Source organism: Emys orbicularis, chromosome 10 (assembly GCF_028017835.1).
Source record: "Emys orbicularis isolate rEmyOrb1 chromosome 10, rEmyOrb1.hap1, whole genome shotgun sequence".
NCBI lineage: Eukaryota > Metazoa > Chordata > Testudines > Emydidae > Emys > Emys orbicularis.
In genome coordinates, this window is record NC_088692.1 from 23,396,461 (window position 1) to 23,413,771 (window position 17,311).

General features: G+C 43.4%; 1 protein-coding gene across 1 annotated transcript in view; it reads left to right on the forward strand.

The window, feature by feature from the left end:
- LOC135884578 (uncharacterized) overlaps positions 1-17,311 on the forward strand; it is a 189,678-nt gene that overhangs the window by 143,703 nt on the left and 28,664 nt on the right. Inside the window, exons 52-56 of the mRNA XM_065412000.1 lie at positions 1,051-1,163; positions 2,425-2,506; positions 11,554-11,716; positions 12,445-12,566; positions 14,281-14,421. Coding sequence (XP_065268072.1) covers positions 1,051-1,163; positions 2,425-2,506; positions 11,554-11,716; positions 12,445-12,566; positions 14,281-14,421 — 621 coding nt within the window. The remainder of the gene's footprint in view (positions 1-1,050; positions 1,164-2,424; positions 2,507-11,553; positions 11,717-12,444; positions 12,567-14,280; positions 14,422-17,311) is intronic.

Below are 17,311 nucleotides of genomic sequence, written 5' to 3' on the forward strand. Positions count from 1 at the left end.
GTGGCAGCTGAGGGCATTCAGTACCATGAGGGAGAATTCAGCACCTTGTAGGATGAAGCTCTAAATGAGGTATCTCGCAATAAATCTATAAGCATGTAGGTCCTATGGATACATTTATGTTAACCGGTGTTCATGGACACAGTAGTAATGTAGTACAGCTCTGGAGTGCATCAGAGTGTGGTACAAATGAGGTTAAGGGAGTTAAGCCTGCATTGTCTGTTTCAATATGATTAACTATGATAATCAAGGGATCCAGGTGGAAAATGGGGGGAATCTACTTCTAAACCAACCTGTTCAAAAATATGTAAGTCAGCATTATAACTGCGAAGGCAGGAAATACCATTTAATATGACTTAAGTCTCCCGCAGCTCCACTATAGCTCAGTGTTAAAGTCACCAACTATTAAATCATTAAATGTGAGCAGTAGAGCTGATTCAGCAAATACGCTGCTTTGTTAAAGCGGAGACACTATGTAGAGCTGTGTCGGTTTCCACAGACCTTTTGTGGGAGACGCTGGTTCAAGTCTCTGCTCTGCCTGATTTGGGATGAAAACATTTGCGCTGAATCAGACAGCAGCAATTTGAACATGGACTTCCCGCCTCCCAAGGCCAGTGCTCGGACCACCAGGCTACACTGAGTGAGACTGACTGACACACGCACACTCCCACTTTCATTAAATCATTCAGAAGATTTGTTCATGGAATGAAAACAAATGTTGAAACCTTGAAAGCTGCCACAAAGCAGAATTATCATCTGCCGGTCAGCTCTTTACTTCTTTGCCCAGCACTTTAAGATACGTTAAAGCAACATCAAGACTTGGGCAGCTCTGAGGAACATTGCAAGGGCACACAACCCATATAACTTATTGTGAAGAGCTAAAAGACCCTGCATGTTTTACTGTGTTGTATAATGGGGCACTTTGCATTGGGCTTTGCTTGAGTTAGCAGCTCCAACACAATAGCTTTAGAGACTAGCCTTGTACCAGAGAGCCTTGTAGTGAGAGACTGCCCTTTACTCATTCTGTTTGCTGTCTTTCTGCTTACTCCCCAGATAGCATTCCTCGAAGTCCTGACTGCAAATGAAATTGAAGGCTCTCTGAAGTTGACCTGTGAACCAAATACAAACCTCTCAGTCACCATCACTGTGAAAAATGAACAGCAAAGGTGAGAGGGTGATTTGGGTAATTGTAAAGATTCAGTTAGGCTGGTGAGATCACAGAAATACAGTTAAGGCCTTATTAAATGGCCCAAATACTAAGGAAGTGGATAATAAATCCTTAAATAAAATACACAGCCCTAATAAACAGGCTGTTAGCTCAGGGAAATGTATGCAGGGCTAAAGAATGGTATCAGTCCCTTACTGCTGGTGATGGGAAAATTTAGCAGGCATGGTCTGCTGTTCCCCTCGCCTGCTCCAAACTCAGGGGTTTGGGAAAGTAGATGCATGTTTTGTACTAGCCTCTTGACCACCCGCCGCCTCATCCAACATTTCTATGACGAAGCTGTGGTATGGAGAGTAAAATCCCTCTGCATGAAATTTCCACTTCCCTACTTAACCATGCAGGAGAAAGGCAGCATTTCCATGGAGTTTTGCCATTGTATTCCTTTGGAGGGGACCAGACGACTGAGGCTCTGACCCAGCAAAGTACTTAAGCATGTGTTTTAACTCCCATTAAAGTCACTTCAGCACAGTTAAACTCCAGTAAAAATAGTGAAGACTTCCTGATTCTTCTAATTTGGGGGCACTCTGATGCATAACACTTGTGGTATTTACGGTATTTATTTCCAGAATTCTTCTAAAACTTTTCAAGGATGTTCTAAGAAAGATTAATAGAAAAGTGATTCACTTCAGAGGGATTAGATAGAAAATATCATAATAGAAAGGACTTGGAAAGACTAATGCACAAACTTCTGAGCTTTTTAAAGGGTCTAAGAGAGGTTGTATTATTTTGACTCTTGAAATTCTGGAATATTACTCATGTATTTCAGTAAATTCCAGCCAGGGACCTTTGCACTAAGAACTCATTCACATTTAACTAGAATTCTGACAATAGCAAATTTTCATCTGGAAACAATGACTGAATATATTAATAGCCCCATATTCCCTAGTACAAGTCCCATGTTCAAACCAGTGATGCGCATGTGATACATTCCAAAAAAATCATATTCCTATATACTGGGCCAAATACTTCCTTGGAATGCACATCTTCCATAGAGGTCAGAATTTGTTGTTTCATTTCTTTTGCCTTGAACAAGTCTATTAAGTGCAATTCATAATTCACAAGAGTCTGGTAGATTCAGAGGCTTATGCAGTGGAACTCACGTATCCCAGCAGTGGTTTGGACCCTTTTGAGTGTTGTGTTCCAGTGACTCGGGGGTAGTTTTAGAAATATTTTTGTCCAAACAATGTATTTCTTTCCTCTAGTGAAGAACTGAATATAAAAGCCCTACAGAATGTCCCCTTCCTTCTTCAATACTTCCCCAGCACAGCTGAACTTTCTTCAAAGGTAACTATCTACAGGTTATCCACCCTCCATGTCTTTTGCTACACGCATCTAATTTTTCAAGATTCTAACAGCAGGATTTCTAGCACTAACTGCTATTAATTTTTTATTATTGGTGCTTTTTTTGGCACAGCACGTTTCCAAGATGCTGGATATGTTCCAAAACAATATTATCAGCATTCCTAACACAATAGGAGGGATTCATTTATATCCGTAGATTCCACTTCCTAAGCACTGGATAAAGCAATGCCAGAATTTTGTATCCATAAAGAATTTTTTTTGCAGTCCCAAAGCTGTATAATTATGTTGGTTATTTAAAAAAAAAAAAAAAAAAAACAATGGTCAGTGAGGAAACTGTTCTGGAAACTGGCTAGTAGCAGTGGGTGTGGAATACAAAAGCAAAGTGGGAGAAAAGAATAACATGGTCATTTGTCCACAGGAGACAACTTGTGTGTGAGCAATTATTGCCAGAGTAACAAAGCCTAATTTCTTATGTGTAAGGCTATGTTTTAGTCACGGGTACTTTTAGTAAAAGTCACGGACAGGTCACGGGCAATAAACAAAAATTCACGGCCTGTGACCTGTCTGATTTGGCCCAGAGGGGGTGGGGGTGTGCTCTGGTGGGGAGGTCCAGGGGCGCTGCAGGTGCGGGGGGGGGGGGGAGGCCCGGGACCCCCAGCTGGTGCTGGGGCAAGAGGTGGGAGGCTGGGGGGGGAGGAAGGCAGGTGGCGCACAGCCTGGGATCCCTGCTGGTGCTGGGGTGGGGGAAGAGTTGGCAGGGCTGGCAGGCTCCCTACCCGGTTACGCATGTCCCTGCAGCTCTTAGGGGGAGGGGTGGCCAAGGGGGCTCTGCACGCTGCTCCTGCCACAAGCGCGGGCTCCGCAGCTCCCATTGGCCGGGAACTGCAGCCAATGGGAGCTGCAGGGGTGGCACCTGCAGCCGCTGGCAGTGTGCGGAGCCCTCTGCACCATCCCCCTAGGAGCTGCAGGGACGTGCTGGTGGGAGCCAGGGAGCCCCCCCACCCCGAGGTAAGCATCCCGCACCCCCGCCCGTAGTCTTGAGCCCCCTCCTACACACCCAAACTGCTGCTGCTGGCCCAGGGGCTTCCCGACTCGAGCAGCCCCTGAGCCAACACCGGTCACTGCAGAAATCACGGAGATCATGGAAAGTCACGGAATCTGTGACCTCCGTGACAGACACACAGCCTTACATATGCATAGCATTGAGAACAGAGTTTGTTTTGTAACCTTTCATGCTACGATATGAATGTAAGAAAGAAAATGACAAATCACATCCACCTTTCCATGCAACATACTCTGCCACAGAAACAAGAGTCTGAATCTAATTAAGTCAGTTTTCTCTTTCACTTTAACTGCAATTCCTGTAGGTAAATTACTCCATGAGGGAAGCAGAAGGTGGGTTCTCTATCAGGATGGAAAAAAAGGATTTCCATCTTACAACTAAGTTAACTTTCACTGGGACCAGCTACAGAAAAGTCATTGAAATGATGCACACAATGCCCCAGGTTGGTACCATCAGCTAAATAGCCACTGTCATTTTGTGTTCATGCTCAGGATTAACCCTGTTGGAGCCATTAGGAGTTTTGCTATCAACTACATTAGCAGCAGGAGCGGGCCTGTAGTATTCTACGGATCACGGTTAGTTTAGTTTAGTGTCCAACAATGTAACCACTGTTTGGTTTGGGGTTTGTCTGCACATGCATATAGACAGTACACACTATATACAAATACATGCTGTAGAGAAAATGTTGTAATATATTTAAAATTGAATATTGGCCAACTCTTGCTACACAGTTACCACACATACTTCCTAGTCTAAGTAGAGAAGAAAACTGTGAAAACTTCTTATACCACTGTTTGTAGTAACTGCTTGTGCAAACGCTGGATTTTTTTTTTTTAAATGGTGACATTGTGGTGCAATAGAGAGAGTACCCTGGTCTAATATGTGTGGGCAGCTAGAGATGGCAGAGTATGCAATAAGTGTACGAAAACAGATATTGTAAAGAGGTTACAGTACTTTACTGTGTATGTTTGGTTACAGTAGAGAGAGTAGGATATTTGACAGCAGACATGCACTGTCATTTATATAATGGTAGTAAATAAAAGCCTCAGTGAGGGATCAGGGTTCCATTGAATTCAGGGGCGGCTCTAGGCACCAGCAAAGCAAGCAGGTGCTTGGGGCGGCCCATTTGCAGGGGCGGCAGGGATCCAGCATGGGAGCTGAGAACCCTGTAGTTCCTTGGTTAGCTCCCTGCCTATAGAGCCAGCCCTGGAGCAGGGAAAGAACTACATTTCCCAGCATTCCCTTGGCCGCTATCAACAGGAAAGGGAGGGGGAGGGAGGGAGGTAGCTGAGACCTCATGCTGCAGCCTGCTGTGAATGGAGAGCTGCACTGTGAAGGGTAGGGATACCATAGTTTAACATTCAAAAAAGAGGACACTTCACGGGGGGTAGCCCCGCCCTGCCCCCATCCACTCCCTCCCAATTCCCACCCCCTGACTGCCCCCCACAGAAACCCCAACCCATTCAACCCCCCCTTCTCCTTGTCCCCTGATCACCCCCTCCAGGGACCCCTGCCCCTAACCACCCCCCAGGACCCTACCCCCTATTTATGTACAGGCGTGACTACCTGCCCTTTCCTGGTTATTATACGCGGCCAGTCCGCATCCACATCCAGTAATTAAATAAACTAATAATTTAAATTGGAATTTCATCCATTAATAAGTATTTATTATATAATTAAAACCATTCTATTGAAGGACAGATATTAAATAACACTAAATAAATTAATGTTCAAAACAATATTAAAAATTTGAAAATTTAGAGCATGGAAACCAAAATAGCTAAAATTTAGTTTTGGCAAGATACACGGAATGGAAACTCCGGGATCTTTACCTGTCACTGAATATAGCCATCATACCAATAGTGGAATATAAAACAAGTCTACATATACTCTCCTTAAAATTTTTACTTCTGTCCATTCCCAATAATTGTAACAAATCATTATTACCTTCACTCCACTTGCCACGCGCCCCAAGCACAAAACCAAAGAAGTGAATATTTTTACCTCCCGTTAAGTTTTTAATTTCTTCCTCTAACTCAAGATAATAAGCCACCTTCTCACTGTGGGCTTGTTCCAAACTTCCGGCATTATCCTCCCATCGCACTGTAACATCAACCACCACTGCTGTATCTCCTTTTATAAATATAATATCCGGCTTTCTTAACTCACCCTTACTATTTCTCAAATGGGGCTCTATCATTGCCTTCCACCCTAATTTACCAACCTTATCTACAACTGCAGACACTACTCTATTATGCCTTTTTATCCTAGCATTCTTAGTCTTATAACATTGTCCTGAGATATGGGGAACAGTCTCCCGCACTTTACCGCACCATCTACAAAGAGCATTCATACCTCCTCTTCCTCTTGCTAATGTCTCCCTAGTAGGATAAATATTTGCCCTAAGCTGCAATGCTGCGATATACGCTGACGATTTAACTTTACTAGAGTTTCTAAAAATCGAATTACTAATTAAATCATTTTTAAAATATTTTATCCCTATTCCCTGACATCTCAGTTCCGACCATCTTAAAAATTTCTCTTCCCTCCATTTCTTGGGATGAGATGTTACTGCACTAAATGACAATATTTTATCCACAAGATTTTCTCCTGCATATAGATAAGATAGGTCCATCCAATCATCTCTCGAGACAATATGTCTCCTCCATTTACGAATTAACATATTTGGGATTTGAACACTAAACTTAGTGAGAGCTAAACCACCATCCCTACCTCTAGAATAAAATATCCCATCTGTGGTACACTGAGGTAAATGTAAAATCTCTTTAACTATTTTTCTAACTAACACATCAAGATCGTCTAAAAGATTAAAAGGGGGTTCTATTAAAAGAAGATTATAAAATAGCTTCGGTAAAATATATGTCTGTAAAATTAATATTTTTTGGGCCGGTTTTAATGGGGCCTTAATTAAATTCTCACTCCAATCTTTCAATTTTTCTTTAAGTACCGGTCCCCCTACACCTATCCAGGGATCTATTCTAGCTCCTAAATATTTTTCAAAATCCCCTGGTTGAACATATTCAATCTCCTCTGACCCTATCTGCCAATTATCCTTAGGATTAACTACATAGGTTTTATGTTTAGTTAAAATATGAAAGCCTTTCGTTTTCTTCACATTAACAGAGAGATTAGTATTTTTACAAAACTCCTCTAAGATACCCAAATTTTTAATCATTCCTTTATATGAGCTACTTAAAATTGCCACATCATCAGCAAAAGCCAATGACGTGACACCATTGCCCTTAACATAAAAACCACTTCCTTCTACTTCTAATCTAGTTAAAAGGGGATCCATAGCAATATTAAACAAAATTGGGGACAACGGGTCACCCTGCTTGACCCCCCTCCTAATTAAAATAGACTCAGTAACTTCATCACCCACCCATACCCTAGTTGTGCAATTATCAAAAAGGTCCCTAATAATATCTATAAAATGTTCATCTATACCAAATCTTCTCAACCCGGCTATTATATGTCCGTGTCCCACAGAATCAAAAGCTTTAGCCAGATCTACGAACACTATTGCAATTTCATTCCCATTTCGTTTAGCCCCTTTAATCAAATTATCTAATATAGCAATATTTTCCTCACACCCAGGGGCGGATATAAACCCTTTTTGTCTACTACATATCTTAACTGTTTCCACCAGTCTTTTTGCTAATATTTTGGTATAGATTCTAATCCAAACTGACCCAATTGTCAATGGTCTCCAAGATGTTAACTTCTTCATTTCCTCCTCATCTTGTGTCTTTGGTATTAAAATCGTTCTATTTTTCTTAAATTCATCTGGTACCTGTCCATTTAGAAACCATATATTAAAAATTTTTGTAAGTATTAAGGAGTCTAAATTAAAAACATCCCACAAATTGCTCACTTTTACTTTATCTGGGCCAGGAGCACTATCTTTTCTTATTTCTCTTAAAGCTATTCTAATCTCATCCACAGAGATCGGACTCATTAATATATCATTATCCGCATTCTCTGTGGATGATGGCCACCCTATCATATTACCATGTCCAATTGTTCCCAAAATATTCACATAGTATTCCTCAATTTCTTTCATAGGGATAGCACACTTAGCCTTATCTGGCTCTCCCATTATAATGCGAGTCAATCTTCTTCTATCCTTATCAAATAATTGTTGATAGAATTTATACTTAGCTTTCTTTGTAGCATATCTCCTAATTGCATTAAATTGCTTCCTTCTCCCCTCCTTTCTCATCTTCCCTTTTCCTTTATTCCTCAACTCTATTTGACTTTCATTTCTAGGGTCCTTTCCCTCTACTAATGAATAACATAATTTTTCCAACATTGCCCATCCGAGAGCTTTTGTTAAATCCTCCTTTAATAATCCTTCAATTTCCCCTAAACTATTTATTATTTCTCTTCCCTCCCTACTTTGTTTTCCCCGTTTACATATTTTCTCCACTAAATCCACCTCTGGATGTCCTTTTAGTGGGAAAATCCTCTCTCTTGGGGGCGGAATTTCTAATATATTTACTCTAATGTCCTCTACCTCAGTCACTTCCTCCCTATCTCCTGTTACCACTAACTTCTTCTTTGCTAATTCTCGTCTTTTATCTGATATTTGTTTATTCGTTTTGGTCCTCATCTCGCTCTCAATACATTTATTTATATTCCTTTTCCCAATATATTTCCTTTCCAACTGTATAAGCTGCGCAACCTCATCTTTGGTCCATATACGAGATCTAGTCGATCCCTCTTTGATCTTACTTTTAGCAGCCATATCTTCTTTTCTTTGCTCATTCCTCACAGCAGGGTGTCTATGTCTACAGTGTTGGCTCAATCCAGATCTAGTATGAAAACCAAGCCCACAGACCGAGCACGTATGGCTCTTCATTGGGGTATCCTCCTTCTTGGGTATGCACTTGGGGTAGTGGCAAGCTATATTATGATATTGAGAAGATTTTCCACATTTACTACATACAACTCGTATGGCTTTACTTTTATGAACCACATTAATGTGTTTGGCCCATTTACCAAATGTTGGTAATATCTGGGGACATATTGGACAATTAACGGGATACTCTAAATAAAAAACCCCATCCTTCCACGAACTAATTTCTAATATATTTATATTACTACCAGTACTGTTAAGATCCTTATTACGATCCCTATTAAAATCAGTACTTGGTCTAAAACTATTTAATAAACTAGACCCATTAACTAAATGAGCATTAAGATATCCCGATTCACTAACATATGGATCATCAAATGTACTTAAATACTTAAAATCTGGATTAAAACTTTCCATAGTTAAATCATTAAAAGTGTCCCTTGTAAAAACCATCGGTAAGATAGATAAAATCTCCTCACCATGATCATCACAAACAGTCTCCTCTACCTCCTCTCCATGCTCCACTGGGAGGACTTGATTCTCACTCTCATGCTCATGAGACTTCATTATAGTCCACACCATTTTATCCATTGGTCCAGCGACCCTAATCACACCCCTAATATATTTAACACTGTCAGCCGGGGCATCAAAGCCAACAGCGGGGGCGTTATTAACCCGGTCCAGCGCCAATCCGGTATAAAAATATAAATTACTTTTTTCCATAGCTAAAAGATTTACCCTTCTCAGGGGGAAACTAACCCTTTCCAGGGGGAAACTAACCCGTGCCTGGGGGAGACTACCCTTACCAGGGGGAATCTAACCCTTACCAGGGGGAGTCAACCCGTACCTGGGGGAGGCTACCCTTACCAGGGGGGCATCCATGTGGCACCATATGAGGCTGCCCAACCCCGTCCCACACCCCACTGAATGTGGGATGTGGGTTCGTCCTCCGCAATCCGCCTGGCTATCCAAGCCAGTTACCGACTCTCACCACGAGGAGGTAGCGGTTGGACTTGCAATCCAGAGGCTTTCCTTGAAGAGGGGTCCCAAACAGCATAATGTCGAGCTCTAACGGGCGTGTGAGAAAAGGCTCAGATCTTGGTAGGGGTTGCCCCTATTGACCGGGCTCACGGTCTAAGCCCCCCTGCTTCTTGTCCCCTGATCGCCCCTTCCCGGGACGCCTGCCCCTAACTGCCCCCCGGAACCCCACCCCCATCTAAGCTTCCTTTCTCCTTGTCCCCGACTGTCCCCTCCTGAGACCCCACCCTAACTGCCCCCCTAGGACTCCACCCCCTACCTATCCCCTGACTGCCCTGGCCCCTATCCACACCCCCGCCCCCTGACAGACCCCCAGGACTCCCACGCCTATCCAACCACTGCCTGTCCCCTGACTGGCACCCCAGAACCCCTGACCCATCTAATCCCCACTGCTCCCTGCCCCGACTGCCTCCCTGAACCTCCGCCCCATCCAACCCCCCCGCTCCCTGTCCCCTGACTGCCCCGACCCCTCTCCATACCCCTGCCTCTGACAGGGCCCCACCCCCGGAATCCCCGACCCATCCAACCCCTTCTGCTCCCTGTCCCTTGACTGCCCTGACCCCTCTCCACACCCCCGCCCCCTGACAGGCCTCCCCAGAACCCCCGACCCATGTAACCCCCCCCCCCAGCTCCCTGTCCCTTGACTCCCCCCGGGACCTTCTCCCCCTTCTCCAACCCCCCATCCCCCTTACTGTGCCGCTCAGACCAGCGTGTCTGGCTCCTCATGGAGCCCGACACGCTGCTGCGCTCCCCTGCGGAGCGCAGCCTCCCCCCCCCAGAGTGCTGCCGGCGTGGCGCGCTGAGGCTGCAGGGGAGGGGGGGAGCAGGGGAGGGGCTCTGGCTGCTGGAGGTCCCATGCGAGCGGCTCAATCTGGCCGAGCCTCCCTGTCAGCCGCACCACGCTCTGCATTGGGAGGGAAATCCCGAACCTTTTGAGAGTTTTACAAATTCCTCCTGGACGGCCATTTCAAACCGAAAAAGCCGGACATGTCCGTGAAAATACGGACGTATGATAACCCTAGTAGTATGCCCAAGGAGTAGGCTTTGGCCCAGATATCCCCTTCAGAAGACTTCCCCAGACTGGATTAGGGATACTGGTGTGACCTCACCTTGCAGCCCCCAAAGAAGGAATTGGGTGGACTAAATGGACAGTGCCCCTCTCTATCTGAAGCCTAGCAAGGGAGGTACGTGGATCCCACTAGAATTTAAAATGAAAATTAAGGGAGGGGAGGCTCTACTAGAGGATCTGGGCAGCTTTAGATACAGTACCAGGCACATAGGAGGATTTCCACTTCTGAGCCATGGAAGCAGAAATTGACTTTTCCTTTCCAGATTTAGCTAATATTCAGAAAGGGAATCTAGCACCTGCCTTCCAGATTTGAACACCTCAAAATTCAGGAGTGCTCAAGCTCAATTTGGGCAGCTGTTACTTCATTTCTCCCAAATCAAATGTACTGATCCACTGTAGAAAAAGTAGGATAAAATTGAGCAAGAAATGCTTCCCAGTGGTTATTAGGACTGGAATTGCTATTTTCAACAGCCATTGCCATTTTTTTTTAGTTTTATTTGTTTAAAAGGAAGACAGCGATATTGCATTGGCAAATTCCCCATAGAAACAAAGAGTGGAACAAAAGAATAATAAAAGCACATCAACTTTTCCTCATTTATGTAGGACAGTCTTATATTATGCATCCAGATATCCTCCAATCACACAAGCTGAAAATTGTTACGAGTTACCAGTGACCCAGGGCTGGGGTGGAAGGAGGGTGCAGGTGGGGGTGGGGAGAGCCCAGGGCTGGGGTGGCAGGGGGTGTGGGTGGGGGGGGGGGAAAGAGCCCAGGGCTGGAGTGGGGGGCAGCCAAATTTTTTTTGCTGGGGGCGGCAAAAAACCTAGAGCCGGCCCTGATTGAATTGACACCATACAAACATTTATTTAATAGATGACCACTGGCCCCAGTGAATTCAATCCCAAATTACACATTTTAGATTTTTCTGTCTCCGAAGCCCTGGTTTTTAATGGATTCCTCCCCCCCCCCATTCTATTTTCAGTTAAAAATTCTTCCAAGGCAGCTTGTGTTCATGACGGTTTACCAAAAAAGTAACAGAACTCATTTGTTGAGACACATTGTGCTGTGGGACTGCAAGGAGGTAAAAGTAACAGGCACTTATACTGGACTCTTCCCAAAGTTATCTGGAGGTCATGACATTAAGGGTAGGTTTCTCAAATTTCTAGGAAGCCTTGATAGCAGAAAATAAAGGAAACTTAAAAGTGAAGGACACACAAGCTGGTTATCTAAATATTTTAATGCAAGATAGGTTCAAACATTTTGGGATCAATCCTAGAGATCTTGCTCAGGCAAAGTTGCCAATGAATTCAAGGAATAAGGACTTCAAGATTGGGGCCCTTTGTTTCTATCCTTTGGGATGAGACTGTAAAGCAAGCTAGGTTATTTCATATGGCCGCCTTCAGAAACTGCTTGTAGTAAATTACATTCCACCAAGGCAGCCCAGGAGCCCCAGGGGCATTATGCACATTGCTTTGTGGTGTTCTCCCTAGGGCAGTGGCCCTGTACCGCTCCCACCTTCCTAAGGGATCTGTCTAGAAAGACCATCTAGCCCCCCGATGCTGAGATTTCTTCATCTGAAAATAACAACTTTCCTGGCGTTCCCTATGGGAATTTCTTTTGAGCAGATGTCACCATTTTAATTACTGCATGATTGATTTATTAGTAAATAGAGAATTTTTCCACCTTCTGTGGTTCAGTAGAAATCAACACATGGCACAAAAAATGATTTTATAAGAAAAAGATATTCTTGCTAAGTGCCAAATGTTGTCCTTGTCTTCTTGAGGTGCTATGTCATGTGCCCTGTCACTAATTAAAAGTAACAGAAAACCAGCACGGTAATCTGAAGTTAATCTGTTTGAACTCTTTCTTTTAGTGGAGTTTTTCCATCCTCTCTCCATCCCTTTTCCCTGGCATTCCAAGGTCAACCTGTATGTGGAGCATTCACCACACAATCATCAGGATGACATCACCATTGGTTGGAACAACAAGGACCAGGTAAAACAGCACACAGCACAGCAGAGATTTGTAGAATATCAAGTGTGTTTGAAAAGACTAAATGAGACAGAAAGATAGTCAAGGAATTTGAGAAGGAGAAAAACTATAGACTTATTAAGATAACTTTGAAAAACTACGAATGTGGAGCAGTCCTTATTCTTAGTGGGGCTACTTAAATGCAATGCCTTTTATCGTGTGCAACATCCTACATACAGCAACCCTACAAACTGCTTTACAAAGAGAGGCAACCAAAGGCTAAATGGAAATGGTCCAGAGTGGAAGACTGTAGGAATTTCAACCCAAAATTAAAGGGCAAAAAACAGCTGTTCATAACATGCAGGCCAAGATTGGAGGAGCAAATGACCAGGATGAGGCAGAGGATGGATATAGGGTCAAAGAGGTAGAATGGAGAAAGTCTTTGAATTAGGTGAGAAGCCACTGAAGTGGGGGAGGTGGTTGTAAGGGATTAAGAGATTGTTTCTTTCAATGAAGTGGGTCAGATTCGTACTAACAGGAGTTAGACAATAAATACCCCAAGTGGCAGGCATTTTTAGCATCCATGACTTAATTACAGCCTTTTCTTCTTTGATTTCTCCTAATTAGCAATAAGAATGATACGTTTGGCATAAAATGTCTAATACATTTTACACTGTAATAGGTAAACCAGTTTCAGTTTTTAAAATAAAGGAGCAAATCTGCCTTTAAAAATAATTGGTAAAGTAAAGGACCATAATTTAATCAGAATCATCTCAGTTATAACATAAAAACATGGGTGAATAGTTGAGTTCATCTCAAGCTCTGACTTAAAGCAATTTGTGTATACTCTGAATTTGGATCAAAGGTATAATTGCCAACATACTGAGGCACTAAACAAGTTGTTACACTGGCATAATGTTACTCAAGACAGGTATATTTCAAAGAATATTATTTTCTTAATGATGGGAAGGGGAAAAGTAAAGTATAAAACTCATTACCATAATGGAAAATGAATTTGCCTCAATAAAGAGTCAAGCTTCCCTTAGAGTAATAATGTACAAGCACCAAAATCCCAAATGAAATGTAGAAGAGGAATATACAGGGAACCCTTCAACCACTGCTGAAATGTATGCTGCCATTTCCATGTGTGGTGTGTGATGTTAAACAGTTCTCGCATAACACTACACAAGTTAGACCCCAATTCTGCATAACTTATGCATATACTTAAACTTCACATGCCATGGGAAGTCTTCTTGAAGCCAGTGGAACTGCTCGCAGTGCTTAAAGTTAAGTGCGTGTGTAACCCACACACCACCTGGGTGTGGTGTTCTGTCCCATCTAGTGGCACTGAGACCACTTAGAGAAAGATTTAATGAGTCTGCTCTACAGTCTTAGCTAACAGCCATGGCTTTTAGCTCATGCAGTAGAGGCTCATGTATTTAGCCCCAAAGGTCCTCGGTTTGATCCTGCCTGCCGACGACCGGGTCTGTTAGTGTTACATATACGTAAGTCTTTGCAGGATCATGGCCTTACTGCACTGGTAAAGAGAAATGCTGCATCCTGCTGAAACCACAGAGGAGATTTAGATAGTAAGAATGCTCTAAAATTGACTTCTAGTGCTCAGCATGTCATTCATGTGAGTAAAAACTACAAACCCAGCTTTATGTTGGATATCCCAGTTCAGTGCGTGTAAGGAGTTTTGTTGCTCATGCCACTTCTGTTTGTTGATGTTGCCCAGGTATTAGTTTCATCTTCCCTGAAATTTGGAAAAGAGCATGTAAAGTACCGAGCCACTGTCGTGCACCCATTTAATTTCACCTTGAGGCAACTGGAGGTCAGTTCCCTGTCTGAAAGAAAAGGTGGAAAGTACAACCAGCAGGTACGATAATGAGAGGTGCTGCAAATTAAATAATATCTATAATAATATATTTATACTGTATCCTTCATTTCCAGAGTCGTACACAGTGGTCACCATTATACAGCTGTAATTTACCAAACATTGCTGTGTCCTAGTGTCACAGATACCTCGATTATTTCCTTTTCTAAGTATAGACACATATCTGCTTTATCAGATACCCTTGCATGTAATTCTTGGGAACTGATAACATTTTACTGATGTCCAGTGTACATATCGTACTTTGTTGGGCACAGCAGTGGGGGGGTCAAATGAATTTTGGCCTAGAACGGCCACATAAATCCCTATTCCTATAAAAACTGCTCTGAGTTCTTTAATGCATATACAGCGCGGACAGAACTTCAGTTTTTAGGCTCCAAATGAAAGTCCCACACAAAAAAGAAGGTAGGGAGCAATGAGGAAATCTGTTGCATGAAAGGAAAAAGGATTTAAAATACGTTTTGGCCAGGTTTGTCTGCAAAGTGCTTATGCTAGGAATGGAAAAAATAGTTTGCAAATCATCCCCCAAAATAAGAAAAATGGAAAATATTACATGACCTATCTGAAAGATGTATGCATGACATAGCATTTGCACTGCAGTATCAGGGCATTTGCACAGTAAGTTATCACCTGAAGCTGATAATAATGCCCAATAATAAGCCACATGAATTGCGCAGTACTCTCTCTGGGGCTTGGGATTTCTTTCCGATCCTTGCACAGATAACAGAGAGCGCTCAACTTGTTTTCATACAGAAGTGATTGTATCTGTAGTGATCAGTATTTGTCTAGGGCTAAGTCTTGTTTGTCCAGTTCTTATACAGGCAAAACTCCCACTGGAATTATTAATGTCAAGGGTAGTTTTGCTGAGGAAGGACTATGGGCCCAATCCAATTCCTAATGAAGTCAACAGAAAGACTTTCATTGACTTCATTCTAAAAGTGCAGTTTACCTATGGACTTGCCAAGAGGAGCAGAAGGTGTTTTTTGAGGCCTGACAACATGCAATTCAGTAGAACATTCACACTCTCTAGGGGTATGTCTACACTACAAAATTAGGTTGATTTTAATAGAAGTCAATTTTTAGAAATCGATTTTATACAGTCGATTGCATATGTCCACACTAAGCGCATTAAGTCGGCGGAGTGCATCCTCACTACCATGGCTAGCATCGACTTACGGAGCGGTGCACTGTGGGTAGCTATCCGACAGTTCACGCAGTCTACGTCGCCCATTGGAATTCTGGGTGAAGCTCCCAATGCCCGATGGGGCAAAAACATTGTCGCGAGTGGTTTTGGGTACGTCATCAGTCGCCCCTCCCTCCGTGAAAGCAATGGCAGACAATCGTTTCGCGCCTTTTTTCCTGGGTTACCTGTGCAGACACCATACCACTGCAAGCATGGAGCCCGCTCAGCTCACCATTACCGCTGCTGTTGTGGGTAAGTCTACTGTGAGGGCTGCTGTGATCCAAGTAGCCAATGCAATCATTGACGTTCTGTTATCAAGGGTAGTGACTCTGGGAAATGTGCGGGCCTTTTTAGATTTTAGGTGCATCATATTCTTGTCCTTTGTCACTGGTGAAGAAGTCTTGCAGCCGTACATTTCAGTCCGGTCAGCGCTGTAACACCCCATAGCACTTCTGTGGTTGACACATGTAACAGCTCCAGGGCTGTTGCTCTTTTGCCTTGGCCGAGGTACCTTGCCGTACCCGGACCTCCAAGCATTCGACACAGAGGCACCTGCAGCAGCTGGCATTGCTACACAGCAGCAGGTCCTTGCCTTCGCAGCAGACGGTGCAGTAGGACTGCTAACCTTCGTCATCCACCACTTCCGCTGCAACTCTGCTCTCCTGCTCTCCAGTGACGAGCTTGGGGGATCCGTACTGGTCATCCTGGATGCTGCTGGCAGCAGATGGTGCAGTAGGACTGGTAACCGTACTCGTCGAACATGTAGCTTAGCTGGGGGTTCTGGGAATGTCTTCCCTGCCCGGCTCCTAGCAACCTCCAGGGCATGGTGTACGGCTCCATCACTTCCCCTGCAACTCTGCTCTCCTGCTCCCCAGCGACGAGCTCGGGGGATCCGTTCATGAAGTCTGGATGTAGTAAGGAGCAGTTCAACTAGGCTGAGCAAGTGCAGAATGGTGGTAGAATGTGCCTTTGGACGTTTAAAAGCTCGCTGGTGCTGTTGGTCAGACCTCAGCACAACCAGCATTCCCATTGTTATTGCTGCTTGCTGTGTGCTCCATAATATCTGTGAGAGTAAGGGGGAGATGTTTATGGCGGGGTGGGAGGTTGAGGCAATTCGCCTGGCATCTGATTTTGAGCAGCCAGACACCAGGGCGATTAGAAGAGCACAGCAAGGCACGCTGCGCATCAGAGAGGCTTTGAAAACACTGGTCTACAATTTTTGAGAAGTCGTCTGCTTCAGAGATAAAATGTGCTATTTATTATGTATTTTGATGTGCTGAATTCAAATATGACAATTAAAACAACTGATTGGCTACTGTTTCTAAGATATTTAAGTTTTTACATTTTATGTCTATGTATATTGTGTAGATAGTAGAGTTTTAATCATAAATTGTAAACCTAGGTCTTTTCATGTGTTTATGGTTGCTTTACATGATAATATTTCACCTGTTCTGTTTATGTAACACTTTCAAAATCAGCAAAAGGGTTATATAAATAAAATTTATTATGAAACAAAAGGCAAAAAACTATTATGTACATAGTTTAGTCCTATTCAGTGTCTACTCGGCGCTTCTTGGCTTGTCTCTTGTATTCATTAAATGGAGCATCTCTTGTCACTGTCCAGCAATAGTCTGCAAGCATTGATGGGCTCCATTTGCCCTGATAGCGTTTCTCCATTGTTGCAATGTCCTG